The following is a 21,088-nucleotide window of genomic DNA, read 5'->3' on the forward strand; positions in this document are numbered from 1 at the left end:
GCGTAGACAAACACCCACCGGCCCTTTCCTCTGTGCAGGGTATCATTCTAAGAGCCCCACGCTTACCAGCTTGCTAAAACTGCATCATTATTAGGGAGGTGGCACACAACTGTATTCCCAGCCTGGGAAAACTGAGGCAGGTGGATTGCCGCAAATGTGTAGCCAGCCTGGACTATGTAGTGAGTTTAAGGCCAGCCTGGGCTAAAGAGTAGAACTCTGTGTCTCCAAACTTGAATAGCTTTTGAAGATGGTTACTGTCACTACCCATTGTACAGATGAGGAAACTGAGGCCCAGAGAGACTAAATTCTAGTTTGAGTTTGGGTAAGTAGTCAGCGTCAGAACTGGGATTAAACCTGAGACATTCTGACGCTGGAATCTGTCACAGTTGTGACACTGGCTCCTAAAATACATGTAGAAATCTGAGTGCCAGGCACAGTGGCGTGAGCTTGTGGCACTAGGCGAGGCAGACCTGCTCCCTTCTGCTGACATCCTGCTAGGTAGGTGACATGAGGAGTAACAGAGATCTCTTTAGATAGCCACACAGATGGTGACAGATATGAGGTGCAGGGCTTGTGGCGTGACTAGATGCTTCTAGGGGCCCCTCAGGGTCAGGGTTACTGGATGCAGCAAACAGGAACACAGGATGCTTTTCAGGTATATGTTAGTGCCACATGCAGTATTAGGGATGTGCCCTGTACAATGGCTTGTTGTGTGTGCCCTTCTCTGGGTCTAGGTCTTCCTATGGTTTGGAGCTGAAAACATCTTCTCCTGGGTATTTTCACAGCTGTGACAACCCACATGGCTCCCCTGGTAGCTGGATCCTCTTAACCCATGGCAGAATGTCCTTACCCACCACATCTGTGTGCCTAGCCATGTGTCTGTCTTCCTTCCTGGAAGAACACTAGCTCCTCTGCCCCTAGGAGAGACAAGCCTTACACACAGGGACTTGATGGTGTCAGAGCAGGGTCTGCATCCACAGACCAAGGCCTGAGCTGTGGCTGGGCAGCTTGCTGTGAGGGCAGTGGGTAGCTGAACTGGATCTGAGGAGGGGAGGGTACTTTTCTTAGTCAGTGTTCCGTTGCTCTGAAGAGACACCCTGACCACAGCAACTCTTATAAAAGAAAGCATTTAATTGGGGCCCGCTTACAGTTTCAGAGCTTTAATCCATCTTCATCATGGCAGGAAGCATGGTGGCACACAGGCAGACATGGTGCTGGAGAGGTAGCAGACACCAGGAAGAGAGTGACACGGGGCCTGGCTTGGGCTTTTAAAACCCCAGAGCCCATCCCCAGTGACACACTTCCTCCAACAAGGCCACACCTCTTAATTCTTTCAAGTACTGCCACTCCCTGGAGTCTTAAGTATTCAAATCTTGTGAGCCTGTGGCAGGCATTCTTATTCAGGCCACCATGGTGCTACTTGCTACTCCTAGCTGCTCCAGGCAGCAAGTCTGGGCCCTGCCCTTCTGGCAAGCTGAAGGAAGGGGTGACCTAAGAGATTGTCCTTTCCCTTACTTCCCTCTCTGCACCCGTAGCAGACATTACCAATCAATCACAGTGTTCTGTCTCTGAGTCCTTAGGGGTTCCCAGAGTGCCAGCATCTCCAGCTTCATTGCCATTGACTGGGGTTGCCATATAGGAAGAGCCAGACCTTTCCTTGTTTTCTGGCCTGGCTCATGGTGGTGTAGATGGAGGTGGCAGGGAGATGTCATTTCGTTATGTTCGAGCCTTGAGCTTTGCATTTTCTTCTTAGAAGATGATTTTGCACCCAGTTAGCAGCTCACTTGTTGTTCCAGCTTCAGGGGATCTGATGCCCTCTTCTGGTCTCTCTGGGTTTTGTGTTCATGTATGTGATTCACAAGAAACACACACACACACACACACACACACACACACTGGTCAAGAGGATCTTTACTATCTTTGACAAAAGCAGTAACTTAGGCTTCAGTGAAGAAAGGTCTATTTTTGGTGCATGTCAGTGAAATAAATCTTTTGGGGTGTGACTTGGTTTCAGGCATCACTAGATCCAGGTACCCTATGACATTTTTTAGGATCATTTTTCTCTGTCCTTGGTTGTTGAAGGAGCAGCAGGGCTGCGTCCCCGGCACCCGGCCGCCCGCATGGCTAGGTTATGCCCTGAAATAATTACATGGAAACTATTTTTTTTAAACACTGCCTGGCCCGTTATCTGTAGCCTCTTATTGGCTAGCTCTTACATATTGTTCTAACCCATTTCTAATATTCTGTGTAGCCCATGAGGTAGCTTACCAGGGAGGATCTTAACCTGCATCTGTCTGGAGTGGGAGAATCATGGCGACTCCTCACTCAGCTTCTTTCTCCCAGCATTCTGTTCTGTTTACTCCACCCACCTAAGGGTTGGCCTATCAAGGGGCCTAGGCAGTTTCTTTATTAATAAGAAATCACTCCCACATCACTTGGTCTGTTTCCCATGTATTGGTTTTATTCTTAGAGGGTAGTGGTGTTATATAGAGGCATCTCTTGTGATGGCTGAGGTAGCCCGTATGTCTCTTCCAGAACACCATGCTTCTTTAAGGGCCCCTGTTGGTCACCCTTCCCAGGACAGGGAACTTCCTGGCCCTTGCTTTTGTCTGTCAGTACCTCTATGGGCTGCACAGGTTGCAGGTAAAGGTTGGGTCTCCTCAAATCTGTGTGGTTCTGTGCACAGTAGCTGCTGATTCTAGTGTTTTGAGTACGTAGCTTGAGTGTTGTAATGCCCAGATGGTCGGGATTCACCCCGCCGTGTATGTATGTGTGCATGCTGGGTAATGGTGGCATTTCTTATGTCGGTACTTCCCCAGCAGTTTGTATTTGTTGCTTATGCTTTTTGTAGCTACTTCTTGGAGGGTACCTAGAGTGCCCTGCAGTGTTTACCATGTGCCAGCCTTTTCTCCTCAGCTCACACATATCAGTTAATCCTCCAGCAGCCCAGATGTCAGGAACATGTTATTCATAGAAACCAAGGAGGCTGTGGGGGGGAGGGCAGAGCACCCTGGGCAGGGTCACTGCTGCTCAGGCAGTGTGGTACTGGGTGTCCCTCCTCACGATGTTACGGGGTCCCTCAGAGCTTAGCCTATGGATTTGTGGCTTAAGGTTTCTATCCTGGGCATTGCCCCCAGCTGCCATGCCTGTCCTGTGCTGTCCCGTGTGTGTGTGTGTGTGTGTGTGTGTGTGTGTAGTATCTATGAGGTTTTAGATCCTGGTTCTGTCCCATCAGGAACTGTGAGATGACGGGAAAGTTTTTTCCTTGCTTTTTCGGGTGTATGGGTCAGTACTAACCTCATGAGGCTGTGGTGAAGAGTGACTGTCCACAGTCATTGAGATTGCAGAGTGCCCTTGACCCAGTGCTTGGTCTACACCTGATATAGCTGTGGCCTCTGGCGATAAGGCTGTTTCTCAGGACGGACACTCAGATCTGTGGAGTGCAGAGCACTTGTGGAAGGCTGAGACTCCTGTTGGTTTGGAAACCCCCATCCTTCCTTCATTTCCCTCTTCTGTCTCCCTCCCAGGCTTTTGTGGAGGAAATGGTCCCCGTCTTGCTCCTTCTTCTGTCTCCCTCCCCCATCTTCCTCCTTGGGCTTCCTCTTTCCGGTATCCTCTGTAGGAAGCATGGGCTGTCGCGGCCCCTTTAGAAACAGGATGAGCCGCTTGCCCTGCAGACCCACCTCTTCCTTCCTTAGCTTTTCGGGGTCTCTGGTCCATCCTCTACCTCCAATCCAGGCTCTGCAGACCTTCATCCCCAGGGGCCTCCCCAGGACATCCTTGTTTGGGGCTTTTGGAGTGAGGAATGTGTAGCCGAAAGTTTCCTCCTGAGAAGGTTCTGTTCTGTCCAGTTCTGAAACCGTGATTGGTGGATAAGGACCTGGTGACCCTTAGGTGACTTCTGGGCTGGAACAAGACCATCTTTGGGCTCAGGGTCATCTAGAGGTCAACAGAGGTAGCCTCCTGCTGTAACAACTTCCTGACATTTATTAGCATCACCTTGCTATTGAGGACACCAAGACCCAGGGTGTAGGTGGGACCTTAGGTTCATAGCTATTGGTGTCCAGGCCCGTATCCCTTTGCTTAGTCCTTGTCCTGGACCCTCATGCTGTACTTACTGCCTCCCATCCCCAGGTCACCCAGGCTGCTAGAGACAAGTGAGGCAACTGGACCCAGCCCTGAAGCTTTTTCTGGAGGCCTGAGCCTGTAGCCTGCCCAAGGCCCCAGGGAGTCCCCTCCTCCTGCCTGTGTCCCGCCTCTCACAGCTCTGCCCTTGTCTTACAGAAGGACAAGTTCTGTGTGTATGAGGAGTACTGTAGCAACCACGAGAAGGCCCTGCGGCTGTTGGTGGAGCTCAACAAGGTCCCTGCTGTGCGTGCCTTCCTCCTGGTAAGTGTCCCTGCCCCTGTCCCCCATCTCTCCGTCCATCCCCTGCCTGCCTGCCTGCCTGAACTTCCCACAGCTCCCATTTGAGAATTCCCTGGGCTATTTACAAAAACAGGCAGTAGCCAGATTGGAGTCAACTTCCAACTTCTGGTCTAAAGTAATGGTAAGGGATCAAAGTGGGTTCTGGGGATCAAACTCAGGGGCAGGCTTGGGCACCAAGTGCTGTCACCTGCTGATCTGTCCTGCTTGCCCCATCTCCCACCTTTTGAAGCGGGATCTTACTCTGTAGTTCACACTTTTAGGATTTCTGAGGTAATAAGCATGCACCACAGTGCTTGGTAAAATGTTGGGTTTAATGCTGGTCAGCCCTGTGACCAGCTAAAATTTCTAAGAAGACATTAGGAGAACAGTAGATTATCTGTGTCAACAGTAGATTTGGGAACTCCATGATGTCAAGTGCCTCTTGGTCTGGGTTTGAAAAGGGCTCCAGTCCTGCTCTGACTTCTGAGTCCCTGTATATTCGGCCAGGGACCCCCCCCCCCACTCCATGCTGCCATTTTCTGTGGGAATGTAGAATTTGGCTCATGGCATGGAATGGTTTGATGATGTAGCTGGGAACTTGAGCTCACAGGGGTCCAACCTGCATCACAACACCCCATCTCCTCCTCTCCCCGCCCCCCCCCATCATCTCTGTGCACAGCCTCCGGTCAAGCATCCCCATGTTTGATGCAAACATGGCATGTATTTCCTTGGTGAGTTCCTACTGCCTGGTCCAGGGCCAGTGAGCATCTGAGGAGGCAAATTGGCCAACTCTCTTCCATTTTTGTCTTCAATTCATCAAGCTCTTGTGGCTGGTCCTGTCCCACCCCAGCCCTCTGCATCTTTGAACTTTGCTCAGGAGGTCACTCTGCCACCATCTGTGCCTTTCACCACCTCTATCCTACCTTAGTTCCTGCTGCCTAGAGGATGTCCCTGGCCACTTCAGGGGCTCTGGGAGGCAGGAAGAAGGCAGGAAGGTGGACAGGGCATTGTAAAGGAAGAGGCCCCTTCCTTCTCATGCTGCCTTCCTGGTGGCCCAGGCCGCCCCACTCTGGCAGCAGCTGCCTGGGGGCTGTGTAGACAGGGGGAGTGTGGGGTGTTGCCGTGTGCCATCTGTTTCCTTCCTTGCTGGCATCTTACAGCTTCTGGCCACCTGCAAAAGAGCTGTCATGGATGTTATGGGAGGTGACTGTGTTGGGAACAGACAAACTGGCTCTGTTTGAGATGGACTGTGCACTTGCTGAGGGACTCAGGGACTCTGACTTTCTGTGCCTCTGTTTTTCTTTTTCTTTCTTTCTTTTTTTTTTTTACTCCCGCGTGACAGGCGGGGATACTCACCACTATACAAACGAGGATGTGCCTCTGTTTTTCTGTCTGTTAAGTGGTTGATTCATGAATTCAGTCTGGCTTTGTGTTGAGAGCTTGTCATCTTGAGGGACTGGATCGGTTTCTGGCAGGTACTGCAGTGGACAAGGCAGATGCCTCTGCCCTCATGGGGACAGTCCAGTTACGGAGTCCTACATGGTATATTGTGTGGCCTTAAGTTCTCTGAAGGAGATCCGGTGCTGAGGATGGCGGGATGCGAGAGGGAAGGAAGGAGTGGCTGCTGTTTTAGTTTGGGCTTTGGGATAATGGTCTCTAAGGTGACAGTGAAGCAGGACCGTGGATATGGCGGGAGAGAAGCAGGGGTCATTACCGGGGAGAGATTTCCAGGCGGGAGAAATGCAGTGCAAAGGTCCTGTGGGAGGTGTGTGGAGGGAAGGCTGGAGGACAGAGGGGTGAGCCTGAGGGGAAAAGGAGGAAGAGAAAAGGCCAGAGGCGAGAAGAGAACAGTAGGACTGGAGGATTTTATCTCCACAAAGAGTCCAGGACCCGGAAAAGCCTCATGGAGTTGGATCATCATCTGTGCACTGAGTGCCCTCCGTCATCAGCGAGCTCCATCCCCAGGGAGAGCATGGTGGGACTCCAGAGACTAGCAGTGTCACTCTGGGTAGGGTGGGACGCTGTGGGGTTGAATAGAGGAGAGCTCAAATGAATTTGTGTGGGAAAGGTCCCTTGGCTTTGTGAGGTCGGAGCAAGGTTAGGCACATCTCTTCAGGTCGCTGAATGAACATGTACCATATGTCAGCAGCTTTAAATGAGACCATGTGGCCCACTTAGTGTGGGGAAGTCAGAGGCTCAAAATCGAGGGGTCTCAAGGCCCCACTTCCTTGGAGCCCTCCAGGAAAGCCATCCTCCCTCCTCCGGCCCCACATGGTCCTGTCTTGAGCCCCTCACAGCATTCCCATCTCCTCCTTCCATGGCCTCCCTGCGTCTTCTCCTCTTACATAGCTTCATGCCCTCTCCTTGGCCCATGACTTCATTTCAGCCAGTCACATCTGTGGAGATCCTGTTTCCAAATAAGGTCACATTCTTGTGTCTGGATGGGTGTGGCATTTGGGGGTAACATCATTTAGCACACCACAAGGCTACTGCAACAGTCTGGGCAGAGGCACTGCTGTCCAGGGGCAGGGATTGGGCCGGTGTCTATAGAGAATGAAAACCCAGTTGACAGTCTCCCTGGGAACTGGTCTTGGGGTATCCATGAAGCAGAAGGCTCCAAGATGGCGCCAGGACAAGGTCTACTCTGGTTTTCCTTTCTATCAGGGCAAAATACTGTGGCAGAGGCAGCAGCAAGCCTTGTTCATTAAAATACAAGTGAAATGCCGCTGTATTTCCCTTCTGTCTGACATAAAAAGATGTATAGTAAGTACAATGGCTGTATACAATATATATTGACAATAAACACATCAACAATGTGTAGTCCATTTGCATTTGACAAATTCAGAGAAAATACTTCATATCTATCCTAGCTCGTGAGTTCAAAGTCTTATACTTAATTTACTTTCTATCACAACTTACTTTCTGCATCTGGTAAACAAGGAAAACTACAATTAGCTAGTCTTCAACTCCCTCAGAGACCCAAGAAGGAAATAATACTAACTGAGTAAGCTGGAGGTACTAGCAAGCGACTTCCTTCCTTCCTTCCTTTCTTTCTTTCTTTCTTTTTTTTTTTTTTTTTTTTAATTTTTCGAGACAGGGTTTCTCTGTGTCTTTGGAGCCTGTCCTGGAACTAGCTCTGTAGACCAGGCTGGTCTCGAACTCACAGAGATCCACCTGCCTCTGCCTCCCGAGTGCTGGGATTAAAGGCATGTGCCACCATCGCCCAGCGCAAGCGACTTCCAAAAAAAAAAAATGTGAGTAGTGACAGAAACAGCTGACTGCCTGGGCAGTCACCCAAAGTTCCTCTGCAACAATAGGGCCTACAGACATAGCATAAGCTCACAGTTCCAGGGTCCAGTTCGTCACTGTGGGGAAGTCAAGGCTGGAACTTAAAGTAGCTGGCCAGCTGGTCACATCACATCCCCAGTCAAGACTAGAGAGGAAACAAATGCATGCGGGGCTTAGCACCCAGCTCTCATCCTCCACTCCTAAACAGTCTAGGACACAACCTAGGGAATAGTACTGTCCACACTGGGCTGGGTCTCTGCACATCAGTTAGTATAGTCGAGACAATTCCCCACAGACGTGACCACAGGCCAGTCTGATCTAGACAGTTGCTCATTGAGACTGTTTTCCCAGGTGAGCCTAGGCTGGGCCAAGCTGACATTAAAAGTAGGCATCACAGGACCCCTAACATTTGGTCGACTAGAGTAGCTGTGCCCTCAGATGGTGAGGGCTGGTCTGGGAGCAGGTGAGCAGGAATGCCATTTTAGTTGAGAGGCAAGGCATGTAGGGGAGACTGAAGCCTGGAGTGCAGGGAAGGGGCCAGGCTGGAGGAGGGAGCTGGACACTCTTCAGTCAAGGCTGCTCTAAAGCCATGGGTCTAAGTGTGTCTACACCTGGGAAGTTAAAGTGGCTAGCACAGAGTGCCAGGATGGCCACAGGGTGACACTAATCTGAGGGGTTTTCAGGAATTCTGTCTCCAGGCCCCGGAGAGGCAGGAGAGCAGTGCACACAGCCCGTGTATTTGCTTGCTTTCTTTCAAATGAAAGTCAAAAGAGGATTGAATGTAGCTCAGTTGGAGTGCTTGCCCAGCATGCATTAAACCCTGTGTTCCATACCTAGCACCACATAAACAGGGTATAGTGTCGCATGCCTGTAATCCCGGGACTTAGGAGATTGAGGCAGAAAGATTAGAAATTCAAGGTCGTCTTTTCCTACACAGTGAGTCCACAGCTAGTCTGGGGCGCATGAGACCCTGTCTCAAAAAAGAAAAGGAAAATACCCAGAGTCTGGAGTTTGGAACTTTGGGAAAGGTGGTAGCTGTGGCCGTACTGTTTGAGTCTAAAGGGCTTTTGACCATTCCCTGCCAGGCTCCTGGGCTTCTGGAGACTTCTCTCTCCTCCTCAGCTCTCTGTTCTTTGCCTGGAGCTGACGTCACCCAGGCAGCTTGTGGTGAGCGCTGGCTTAGAGGACAAAGACCCAAGTGTGCACAGTGTGGGGTCTGGCATCACCCAGCTGCCTCAGCCAGGACCCCTTGTCTGTGCCAGGGACAGATGCAGAGGCTGAGGCCGTATAAGCAGCCACAGCCGCGTCCCAGGGTACAGAATTGCGCTTCTCAGAGAAGGGAACCTGTGATGATGCCCAGAGGCAGTTGGGCATCCCTGGTACTCAGGCCAACTGAGGGTGCCACGGCTTCCCATGGAAAATGGAGTCGGCCAGCACACTTGTTCCTGAGGCTGCTGCGTGTGTGTATCTCTAGAACATGCTGAGAACACAGGGAAGCATAGTTGGGAATTCTGGTTCCTGAGAGTCTGGGCTCATTTCTCTCTGCAGAAGAGGAAGGCTAAGGTGTTGTGATGCCATCCTTCCTTAGATTGCTGACTTAGCTATGCGTGTCTACACTACACACTGTGAGCCTAAGGTACCAAGACTGTCCGCCTCAGACATGAAATTCATGCTTCCAGCATCTACAACGTGAGTTCTCTTGTCAGAACCCCTCAAATGGAAGGACACTGCCTATGACATGGAATAAATGGCCTCCTGTATTAGCAATGGGTGGAGGGAGTCTTGAGAGGGACTGGGGAGATGGTAAAGTAAGCCAGGGCCTGCACTGGACCCCTGCACCTGTGAAGCCAGTTGTGGCGGGACACCTGTGATCCCAGTGTTGGGGAGGTGGAGACAGGAGGACCCTTGGGGCTCACTGGGAAGCCAGCCTAGCCAAATCAGTGTGAGTTCCAGGTTCAGTGAGAGATCCTGTCTCAGAAAAGGTGTGATCCACGTGTGATGGCACACACCTTTAATCCAGCACTTGGGAAGCAGAGGCAGGGGCCTGGGCAGTGGCAGGTAGAGCTCTGTGAGTTCAAGGCCAGCCTGATCAACAGAGAGAGTTCCAGACGGGTCAGGGATACGTAGTGAGACCTTGTCTCAAAAATAAATCAGTAAATATAATAGAAAATGACAACTTGGCGTTGACCTCTGGCCTCAATACATACTTCTAGTAGCGTGCACAGCTGTAACCTCTGTCTGTGACATACTAGTCCAGGAGTTAAGGGCTGGACACCCCAGACTCCAGTGTCTGAGATAGTTACAGTCTCCAGGTCTTGGCTGGTTGGAGGTCAGGCTCCGGGTTGTTGTCACATACACAGATTGTGATTTTTTTTTAAAATTATTGCTGGGTAGGAGAAGGCTTTGTGGGCCAGGCCCAGAATGAGCAGAGAGGCAAGGTGGCACATGGAGGCAGGGCTGTGCTGGAGGTGGTGGCAGCGAGTTGTTCAGTCTGGACTAAGCTGGGTGTATGTGAGGGTTCTGGTAACCCTTGTAGAATCCTGGTTTTGGGCTCTGCCTGTTTAGAAGCATTCACATCTCCCCATTTCACGGGTAAGTCCCCAGTTCCCAGCCTGCTGCTTCATCTTGCTTTGTTCTTTATGAATAGCCATTTGGGGCCTGGAGACATGGTCCAAAGGCCAAGAGTTCATACCAGTCTTCCAGAGGACCAGATTGGATCTCACAACCCCCTATAATTCAAGGTACAGGGGATCTGAGACTCTCTTCTGGCCTCCCCCGGCACCTGCACCCATGTGGCATCTACCCACACAGACACACACGTACAAGTGAAAAGAGAAACCGGCAGAAAGCAGACAGTAGTTGGGTTTCTTTTCCATGCCTCTAAATGACTTACAAATGGGGTTGTGCTGCCTATAACCTTGTGTTCTTCTGTCTTGCTCCAGTAGGTTTTGGGGTTTACGTGTGCTGCTATGTTCAGTCCTGGTTCTCCCATGTTCCCTGATGTGTGGGATGCTCTTGTATGAATCTGCTACACATTAATTTAAACAAAAATACATATGCTTTGCTTCTCTAGCAACCTAAATAAGACAATTTGACTGTCCCATCTTCCTGTCTCTTGGCATGCATGCGTGTGTGCATGTATGCATGCATATGTCCATGCATGTATGAATGTATTAAATTTCTCTAGACCAAAATGACAAATTTTTCTATAAAAGGCTCCAGAGCCAGGGGTTTTGGACTTGCAGTTCTGTGGTTCTTCTTAACTCCGGAGGGACTGTGTGTGTTGTGACCTTATAAAGCAGCACCTGAATGCTGAATGCTGTATGAGTGAGATCAGTTCCCAGGCCGCACTGTTCGACCTCTATAAAGACTCCTACAGGGAAGCCGGGTGAGGTGGCGCACACCTTTAATCCTAGCACTCAGGAGACAGAGACGGATCTCTGTGAGCTAGAGGCCAGCCTAGTCTACAAAGTGAGTTCTAGGACAGCCAGGGCTACGCAGAGAAACCTTATCTGGAAGAACAAACAAACAAGACTCCTGCAGGGTTCTAGAATTGGCCCCTCTTCTAGGTTGCTGAACTGCCTCCCGAATACCTACCTACGTTTAGTATGTTTAGAGTTTCCACACTCCCATGTTGTCCTTGGCCCCTATTAATGATGGTCTCTTGTCCCTTTATAGAGCTGCATGCTGCTGGGAGGCCGGAAGACCACAGACATTCCTCTGGAGGGTTACCTGCTGTCGCCCATCCAGAGGATCTGCAAATACCCACTCCTGCTCAAGGTGAGATTCCTCGGTCCTGTCCCCAGGCAAAAGCGGCCGACCCTGCCAGGCCCACCGACAGGAGAAGCTCTTAACTTTCAGGAGCTGTGGCATCTAGTGGCAGAGTTGGCCCTGGGCCAGGCCGGCCCCACACCGGCCCCTGCCTCTTTCTCTGCAGTTCTCTGGGCTTCCATGCCTCTCGTCATCTCTGTTGAGGCAGCAGATGGCTGTCGGCATCTGGACTCACACCCTGTCAGGTTTAAAGTCAGTAGGAGGCCCTGAGCTTCTCTCTTGGAGTTCTGACGGACAGCCCGAGAGTCACTCCGGCTGTGGCCAGCCATCTGTGGCTGAGGGAATGGTGTATTCCTAATGGCTTGGATTTGAGTCATTTGGTTTGACATGAACCAATTACAGGAAACTTTGGCTTGGACCACTGATATTCTTCCAACCTGCTTAGACCCTCGCTTTTCCTTTGAACCTGTCTCTAGCCACTGGGTAGTGCTGTGCCCTGGTTGGCTGAGATGGGCCCTGTTTTAGGGTTCCTATTGCTTGATGAAATACCATAACCAGAAAGCAAGGTGGGGAGGAAAGGGTTATTTGACTTACATTTCCACATTGTTGTTCATCACTGAAGGAAGTCAGGACAGGAACAAGGCAGGAGTTGGTGCAGAGGTTGGGGGGAGGGGCTGCTTATTGACTTGTTTCCCGTGGCCTGCTCAGCCTTCTTACAGAACCCAAGACCACCATCCCAGGGGTGGTACACCCACCATGGGCTGGGCCCTTCCCCACTGATCACTTGAGAAAATGTATTACAGCTCGATCTCATGGAGGCATTTCCTCAGCTGAGGCTCCTTTCTCTCTTATGACTCTAGGTTGAGTCAAGTTGACACACAAGACCAGCCACTACAGGCACATTCTGCTCTGCTCCAGGGAAAGGGTGCAGAGTTGGACTGTGTTCTGATTGGCTGAGATTTGTGTCAGGTGCTCAGACTTGAACCTTAAGCCAGTTACTAGAACCCATATGCCACAGTCCCAAGGAGGGACAGACAGGCTGGCACCAAAACCTGGGCTCCTCCTGGAGGGCGTAGAATGACTTGGCACAGCCATCCGTGCACCTGCTGTCCCTGCTGTCCCTGCTAGCCTCCTCGGTCTGCCCTTGACTGAGCAGTTCAGGGTAGACCTGACCCCAGACCGCTCCAGTCTCAGCTTCAAAATCGGCAGTTGGGCAGGTCCCACGCTATGTGGCTGACTTTGTCTCCATCTGCTGCTCAGTCCTGCTGTCCCAGGCCTTACAAATGGTGATGGCTGCTGGCTAGTGCCAGCTTTGGCTGTCCTGAGGCCTGTCTGGTACTGGTTCTTGGGCTCCCTGCTGGCAGGCTAATCACTGCTTGTGTCTCATTCATGAACCTGCTCATAGGATCCACCTATGTCCTTGTTCTGTGAACTGGGAGGGTAAAGAAGGTGCTCTGGGAGTCCAGTGGAAGCTCAGCCATGTCCTCCTGTGGCTCCAGTGGCCACACAGGCAGTGGACAGTCTAGGCTCAGAAGCTGCAAGTAGAACCGGACTCTAAGAAAAGACACCCTCTCTTTTTGCATCCACACTAGATCCTAGTGCTCAGGCAGACATACGCTGTGGGCTTTAGAGAGAGGATTGCTAGACCAGGGCTTTGTGGCCAGATCTAGCCAGAAACAGCCAGAAAAGTTTGCTCGTACAACTTGTGAGCTAAGAATGGGGCTTAGGCTTTTGCAAAGCTTTCTTTTTCTTTTCTGGTTTTGCAAACCAGAGCAAAACCACCACCAAAGAACCCCAGACAAACCAGAGTGTGCTATAGTGTCTGGTGCTGCTGGTCGAGCCTGGCTGTGTGCTCTCTGTCCTTGTCGGGCCCCTTGCTGCTCCTGCTTAAGTGCTGGGCTCTATAGCCTTGGCTGCCCGTGTCCGAGTTTCAGCTGTACAGTTTATTAGCCTTGGCTCTTGAGTAAGTCTGGCCACGTCTTGTGCCTCAGTTTCCTCTTTGTGATACAGAACTGGTGGCAGTAGTGATTCTGGGTTTGTTTTAAAGTGCCCTGCAGCTTGGTTGAGAGGGCAGATGAGGCCATCGGGACACAGAGAAAGGGAAATGGTTGCCCCAGACCACAGGAGCCAGTACTGATCAGTCTCGTTTTAGAGTCTTAACCCCGGCTCCAAAGTAGCACATCTGTCAAAGAAGCATGCCTGGGAGCTAAGTCACCACGGTGCTTGAGGGTGAAGCCTACAGTCCTTGTCACTTCCCTAAATGGGGCCTGAGAACATTGATGGCTTCATGGCTCAGTGGCTAGTCTACTTTTCTGGGTTCTAAGCCTTGAACATCTGACCTTTGGGGGAAAACTCTTATCTGCAGCCCAAGAGCTGAGTCGAATTGTTAACCCCTTGGTTTCTAAGTCTTGACCAAGTCTGGGGTCATAGGAGTTTATACAGAACAGATGCTGTGATATATGTCAATAACTCAGGAGGAAAAGACCCATGTGGCCTCGAAGCCTGGTGGACCTGAGGCCTGTTCCCTTTTTTTCTTAGTTCCAAGGGACTCCTGTCCCAGGAAGATGGAGGCAGCTGGGGCAAACCGCTGGCTGCCTCTGCAGGAAGCACCCACAGGAAGTGGTGGAGGTCTGGCCATGCCCTTTTGACAGCTGTGCACACTGCTGCTCTCTCCTCTCTCTCCAGCTGTGTGTATTGGGAGCCTGAAGGCTGCTGGGGACCAGCCAGTAGGGCCTGAGATTCCTATGGGGACATGCACACTCTCTGACCAGACAACCGTTCGGTGTCCCCGCCTTAGCGCCTACCACTGGAACATTTGTATCAGCAAGCAGCAGGGGCCAAGGGCCTTTTACACCCTGGGGGGGGGCTCCTTTGCTCACAGTTTCCAGGCCATTCTAAAAGATGACCCTGAGCACGCAGCAGCTGACTCCAACCCCAGCCTGCTCCCTCAGCCATGCAAACATGTACCCACAGATGTCCTCAGTTCTGTGAGCCTCCTTGTTCTCACTCAGCTCCCAATGGTGCAGGCTGCAGGCTTGGGGAGCCTGGGTTGGGGGGATGAATAGTGAAAGCCTTTTGGGAACAGCCCCAAAAGCTGAACTTGAACATTGCCTAAGAATAGCCAGAACATTCTATTTTGGCTCCTGAACCCGGGCTCTGGATAGACTGTTGGCGTTTTCAGGCTTTATTGAGTTTTCCATCAATGTTTCCAGGGAGATGATTCAGAGCCGGGTGATGTCTTGATGTGTGGCGAGCAGGTCCCCTGGGGAAGCCAGCTGATATTGGCCTTTTTGATTGCACCTGGCCTTTGCTGTGACCCTGCTTGTCCTGGCTGCTAACATGACCCTGGGTCCACAGCTGGGGCAACAGACTGTAACCTGGACCTTGAGGCTTCCAGATCTTGGTGGGTCTACAAGGATTTTGGAGTGTCATGGGGTGAGCAGGAGGTCCTAGGTGACCGAGAGGGACCTTGGCCACTAGTTCCTGGTCTCCTTTGCTCCTTATGCCCCTGGCCCCTGATGGAGGTGCTGCTGGCTCCATCATGGGCTCTTTGCCCTGTCTCAGTCGTGAATTGTCTTCATCCATTGTGACTTACAAAAAAATTTCAAGTATATTCACGGATCGAGCCGCCAAAACCCACAGTAAGCCTGCAGTGTTTCCAGTACCCTAGAAGGAGGCCATGTCCTCTGAACAGTGTGTGCCCACCTCCTTCTGCCTCCTTCCACCTCCTCCTCTGTCTCTGAATTTACTTTTTCTGGATGCTTTATACAGAAGGAGTCATAGATCTTATCCTTGTGTGTATGGCTGTTTTCAGTTGGTATCATGTACTTCACACTGTGGCCTGGGTTCATAGTTCATTCCCTTTTCATGACTGAGTAGCACTCCCCTGTAAGCTGGGCCACGCCTTACTGCCCAATCATTGGCTGGTGGACATTTAGGACACTGCCATGACCATCCACAGCTCTCAGCACACACATCCCTGTTCTCCACATGCTGATTCTCATCCTCCCCAGCATGGCTTCCCTCCAAGTCTACCTCCTGTCTCCATCCCAGGAATCAGCTACTTCATCCTGGAGGCTTCTCAGGCCAAACTTTTTGGGTCATCTATGGCCCCCACTCTCCCTCTCCACTCCAGCTGGTGAAGAAGCCCTGTTGTCTGCACTGCGGAGCCTGCCCAGGGCTGGCAGCTTGCTGACTCCTGCACTCTGCCTCTCCTGAGGCTACTCCAACAGCAGCGGGCCTCCCTGCCTTTACCTCCACCCCGCTGCTCTCCTCAGCTCTCATCCCCCCTACAAGGAAAGTGTCTTCCTGTGCTCTCATATCGGATCTTCCCTGGGGTGTGCCCAGATCACCTTTCCAGGGTTCTGCTTCACTTTCTCTCTGCTGCCTTCTAGCTGTGTGACCGGGGAGTTTGCTGGACCTCTTTGTTTTTGCTTCCCTAGTGGAGATGGTTCTTATGATTCTGGTTTTCTGTGTGGATTGGACAGTGTGTTGGCACCCTGAGTGTGTCACAGTCACACCTGGCGTGTAGTCTCTGATGCTGTCAGCTCTTGCTATATGTCTGAGATGTGACTGAAGCACTGGGCCTTGGTTTCCTAGTGTCAGTAGTGTAGTTATAGTTATTGTAAAGAGGGCGGATGAAGGAGTGGAGGGACCCTGAGGCTCTTCAGTAAACACGAGCTATTTTAATTGACACCAGGTCTGCTTCCACCCTGAATAGTGACACGCTTACTTTGGCCTGCATTTGCTTCAGCCTCTTACAGTTGAGCTGTCTTGTCCTTAGGTTTAAGAAGGGTCTGGGAACACTAGAAAGGCTCCGTTTGTAATCTGATCTGATGATGTGACCCTAGCTCAGTTGCTTTCTGTTTATTGTGTGTATTGGTAGGAATTGTCTGTCTGTCTGTATGTGTATATTTCTCTCCCTCTTTCCTGGGGACTGAACCCAGGGCTTCCATATGCTAGGTAAGCACCTGATCACTGAACTATACCCCACCCTCTTTTATTCTGAGACAGGGCTTCAGTAAGTTGCCCAGGTTGGCCTTGAACTGTCTCCCCTCCTTCCTCAGCTGGGGCCCGGTGTGGCCTGTATTTCTGTCTTCTCTTCACCCCCTGCTGCCATTTCTTCCCATCTCTCTCTCTAGGATGGTTTTCATGCTGAGGTTGGGGGTCAGTCCCCCCTTTTCTCGTGCTGCAGCTGTCTGAGGAAGTGTCACCAGTCTTCATGTTATCTCTGGAACACCATCTCTGTAGTGCCTGGAGCTGACACCTTCGCAATGGCTTCCTGGGGAGGTTGGCCCTCCAGTCCCTAACTGGTGGAATCTAAAGGGTTGTGGTGATGCCCTGAGCATGCACCACACACACAGGCACATACACAGTAGTCCCCCAAATGAGTTGGGCAGCATGGCCTTGGCACAGCTGGTCAGGGCTGTGGCATGTGGTCCTGTAAGGGGAAGCCACCTTGCAGCCCATCGGTCACTGTCAGGTGGACATGGGCTATGCTGGCTGGGGACTGGCTTGGAGGACTCTGGGGTGAGGTTAGCTGCATGTCTGCTGACTCTGGACCTGAACAGCCAGCGCCCTTGCTCCAGCGTGGGTAGATCTAGGAGCAGGGAGTCTGCCAACATCACTGTTTCCATCTCTGCTCATCTTGGAGGCTTGGGTTCCTGGATCTCACGGGGCAGAATTGTTCAAGATATTTGCATCGAGTTTTCATATAGTTTGCCTGTGTCAAGGCTTTCTCTGCTGCGGTGGGCAGCTTTTCAAGTTCTAGAAGTTTTCACTTCTTGTTTTCTTTTCCCACTTTTCTTTTTTTGGTGTGTGTGTGGTGTGGTGTGGTGTGGTGTGGTGTGTGTGTGTGTATGTGTGTGTGGTGTGTATGTGTTATATACTTGCTTTTGTGTGTGTGTGTTCATATGCATTTGTTTGGAGGTCAGAGGTCAATGTCAAATGTCTTCTATTGATCTCCACCTTATTTTGTAGACCCAGCTGACCTCAAACTTCCTTCCTCTGCCTCCCTGCATCGCTTCGCTGGCTCTGATTTATTTTTTATTTTTCATTTTTATTTTTTTTAATATAATGTAAGTGTTGAGGATCCAGACTCAGGCCCTCAGGTGTGACTGAGCCATCTCCGCAGCCACACCTTTTCTTTGAGGAGTCACCATTCTGTTTATGTGAACGGACACCATGACCAAGGCAACTTATAAAAGTTTAACTGAGAGTTTGCTCCCAGCTTCTGAGGGCAAGTTCATTGTCATCAAGGTGGAGTGTGGTGAAAGCATGGGGAAATAGCTGAGAGCTTTCCATCCTGATGTAGGGTAGCAGAGAGAGCCGGGGACGGGGTGGGGCCGGACGCGGGGTGGGGGTGGGGAGGAGAGCAGCACCGCCTGCAATGAGTGGGCTTTTGAATCTCAAAGCCCCACCTCCCAGTACACACCTCCTAATTCTTCCCAGACAGTTCTATTCCCTGGTGACTAAGCCCTCAAATCCCTGAGCCATTGGGGGCTGTTCTCATTCAGACCTCCATCCCCTAAGATGCTTTCCGCTTGCATCCCACTGTTACCCTCAGTGTTACTGGAGGGACCCCAGAACTGCACTTAGTGTGGGCAGTGTCCTCTGAGCTAGGTTGAAAAGCCTAGTGCAGGGGCCTTTGTGAGCAGAGCTTGTGTTGGAAGGCCCCATCTATATTCAGCCCCAGGAAGTAGGGGCGTTGTTCTGTTTGGTCTAGCCTGTGGTTGACACCCCTTCCTTGCTAGGCCCCCCTTTCTCTGTGGAGGTGCTGGCATGGCGTCCTTGACTTATTTCAGCTTTCAGGTGTCTACCAATAAGGGCGGTGATGGCTTCAGTGTATTTCCCAGCGACAAACCCAGCTTTGTCTACCCCACAGTTGATGACTGAAAACCCTATTATCATTTCTTGTCCTTAGCCACCTCCACACTGTGGAAACCTAACTCAAACTTGCTTTTTCAGAAGAGAATGGAGAACAGCCAGGACTCCTGGCAGGACTGGCTTCAGCCACAGCATTATCTGGGGCTGTGGCAAGGCATCCCCGGGCCAGTGTCTCCAGCTGTTCCTCCCTGAAGTTTCCAGCTCAGTGGACCCTTTGCTCAGGTGGCTCCTGCTCGGGCACCGCAGCCTCAGCTCACATCCTCAGGGAACAGAGGGATTACCCTCTGACCCTCCCAACCCGAGTCTTAGCCAAAGCTCTTGTTGGGTGGGTCCCTTCCTGAGGTAGAGGCTGGGAGACTTAGACTCTGACTTGAACCCCCACTGGGAGCCTGACAGTAGTAGCCCAGGAGAGGGTCAGGAATTGTGGGCTTCATGGCACATTGGCTCCCCATTCTTCTTCACGCTTTCCTGTAAACCTCAGTTGGGCCCCAGGGAGACAGACAAGCAAGCAGTTGCTTATCCCACCACCTTTGCTCGTCGTCCAGCTGGGCCTAGGGTTGAAAGCTCATGTTCTGGGTTGTACTCTGGTGGTCATGCCTTGTTAGGACCATCCCTGCTTTGGGGGCAGAATGGAGTTGCTTAGGGTCCTACCTGTGGGCACCATCTTGGTTCTTGTGATTGCAGGGGGCAGAGGCATGAGGTAGCTTGCAGAAACCCAGGCCCTTTGCCCTATTTCCTCCCTTCCAGGAACCCCAGGCCACTCATGAAACCACACGGGCTGGAGCGGATGCTGGGGAGGGCCACAGCCTGGCTTATGCGGTGGCTCTCTGCTCCCCTCCCCCCCAGGGCCAGCCTCTTCTAAACGCTTTGTGAGAGCATAACAGAAGGAGACCTGTAACCATAGCTAGCATCTACCAGGCCCCACTTCCTGTCTGTGGCCTTCACAGGCTCTGCTGATCATGCCTCAGTTTCTTCATTGGGGTGGAAATGCTTGGTGACGTTGGTAACAGTGCTGGGTGCATAGCCCGGGCTTTTATCTGCCACTTATATGATCTGAACCTGAACAGCGCTGGTGTTGTTCTCACTGTATAGAGACAGCAGCAATTGCATTACTGTTGTCATGGAAATGATGGTAACGATGATAAACATTGTGCTCACTTGGTCTGAGAAGATGCTTACATTCACTTTTGCATCTGTTGTTGGGTCAGCTGGGGATGTGACCCAATTTCACTGTGAGCACACTCTGCCCCTAAGAGTTCGGTTCACTTGTCGAGGTCACACGGCAGAGAAGGGTGGAGGTGAGCTGTCTGGTGTCCATCTCTTGGCAGCAGCACCTGGGATGCTGTTGGAGTAGCAAGATGCAGCGCCTGAATCTCTCTTATTGATGCCTCTAAGATGGGGTGCTCATGCCCTTATCAGGCAGATCTCTTTCTCCTGGAAAACTCTGGCAAACCCAAGGGTGTGATTGCTCCACCCAGCTGTAGTCTGCATCTGCACACTTTGACCTTCTGAACTCCAGAAAAGCCCAGTGACTTCTTTGTCATAGCCCCTTTCCCACAAAATTGCTTGGCAAATAGCTAAGTACCTCTTTGGGCCCTGGAAGTTCTCACAGCTATCTCACTTTGGATGTGGGTCCCTGGTTTTTCAGATGGGAGTTTGTCTCCTTGGAGCCTGGTTCTGTTCTGACTCTGAGCAACCTGAATCCTGCTGAGTTCTGAATTGGGCAGGAAATCCTCACCTTTTACCACTTGGGGGGAGGGGGAGGCGGTTCCCAGGGTAAACACAGGTGACTGGGTGTGGGAGCAGCCTCCTTTGTCTGTCAGCTATCTCTGTGGCTCTCTTCACCTGCTTTATTTTTTACTTGTGTGCCTGTGGTTGTCAGAGGGGCCAGATTCCTGGGAGCTGGAGTTACAGGTCCTTGAGTCACCTAATATGTGTGCTGGGAACTGAATCATGGTCCTTTGGCAAAGCAACAAGTGTTTTTAACTGCTCAGCCAGCTCCCTGCCCCTCACACACATCACTTACTTTAAAATTACTTTATCATTACGTGTGTGTGTGTGTTTGAGTGTGAGTGTGTGCATATCCGTGCATGCAAGGTTGTATGTGGTGGAGGTCAAAAGATGACCTTGGGTGTCTGTGTTTGGGTACCTTCCATCTTGTGAGATAGGCTCTCTCGCTGGTCTTCATTGTGTTGGCTGGGCTAGCTGGCTCGCAGGCTTCCGTGGTCTACCTGTCTCCACTTCCCATCTCACCATCTCTGGGCTTACAGGTGCACACCACCACACCTGGCTTTTTAGGTGGGCTCTGGGGACCCAAGCTCAAGTTTTCCTGCTTGCAAATGCTTTAACTCCCTCCACCCCAGCCCTCTTCCTTTTGTCTTTTTGCCCTGGATTGTCTTTTTGCTGTTTGGTTGTGGCATCTGTCTAGTTTGGAAATGGCTCCACTGACTCTTCTTCCCCCCTCTTGGATGGTGTCCTTGGTACATGATGGCTTTGAACTTGATGAAGCTGAGTGTCACATTTGTGAGGCTGATTTACATGTGAGTGTGTCTGGGAACACATTGGCTGACCTGAGATGACCAGGGCTCCTTTCTGCGTCCTTCTTTCTCGGTTGGATGGTCTCGGTTCTTCCATTTGGGGTTCAATACATTCTGGGTTAGTTTCTGGTGCAGTAGAGGAAGTGGCCTGATTTGATTTGCACAGGGATGTGCGACTGTCCTGCACCGTTGTTCAGAAG

General features: G+C 51.3%; 1 protein-coding gene across 1 annotated transcript in view; it reads left to right on the forward strand.

Moving 5' to 3' along the window:
• Prex1 (phosphatidylinositol-3,4,5-trisphosphate dependent Rac exchange factor 1) overlaps positions 1-21,088 on the forward strand; it is a 149,321-nt gene that overhangs the window by 68,975 nt on the left and 59,258 nt on the right. The window contains exons 4-5 of the mRNA XM_050151083.1: positions 4,285-4,389; positions 11,374-11,475. Coding sequence (XP_050007040.1) covers positions 4,285-4,389; positions 11,374-11,475 — 207 coding nt within the window. The remainder of the gene's footprint in view (positions 1-4,284; positions 4,390-11,373; positions 11,476-21,088) is intronic.

This window comes from Alexandromys fortis, unplaced genomic scaffold (genome assembly GCF_014885135.2).
Source record: "Alexandromys fortis isolate MF-2015 unplaced genomic scaffold, M_Fortis_MF-2015_v1.1 scaffold_27, whole genome shotgun sequence".
Lineage (NCBI taxonomy): Eukaryota > Metazoa > Chordata > Mammalia > Rodentia > Cricetidae > Alexandromys > Alexandromys fortis.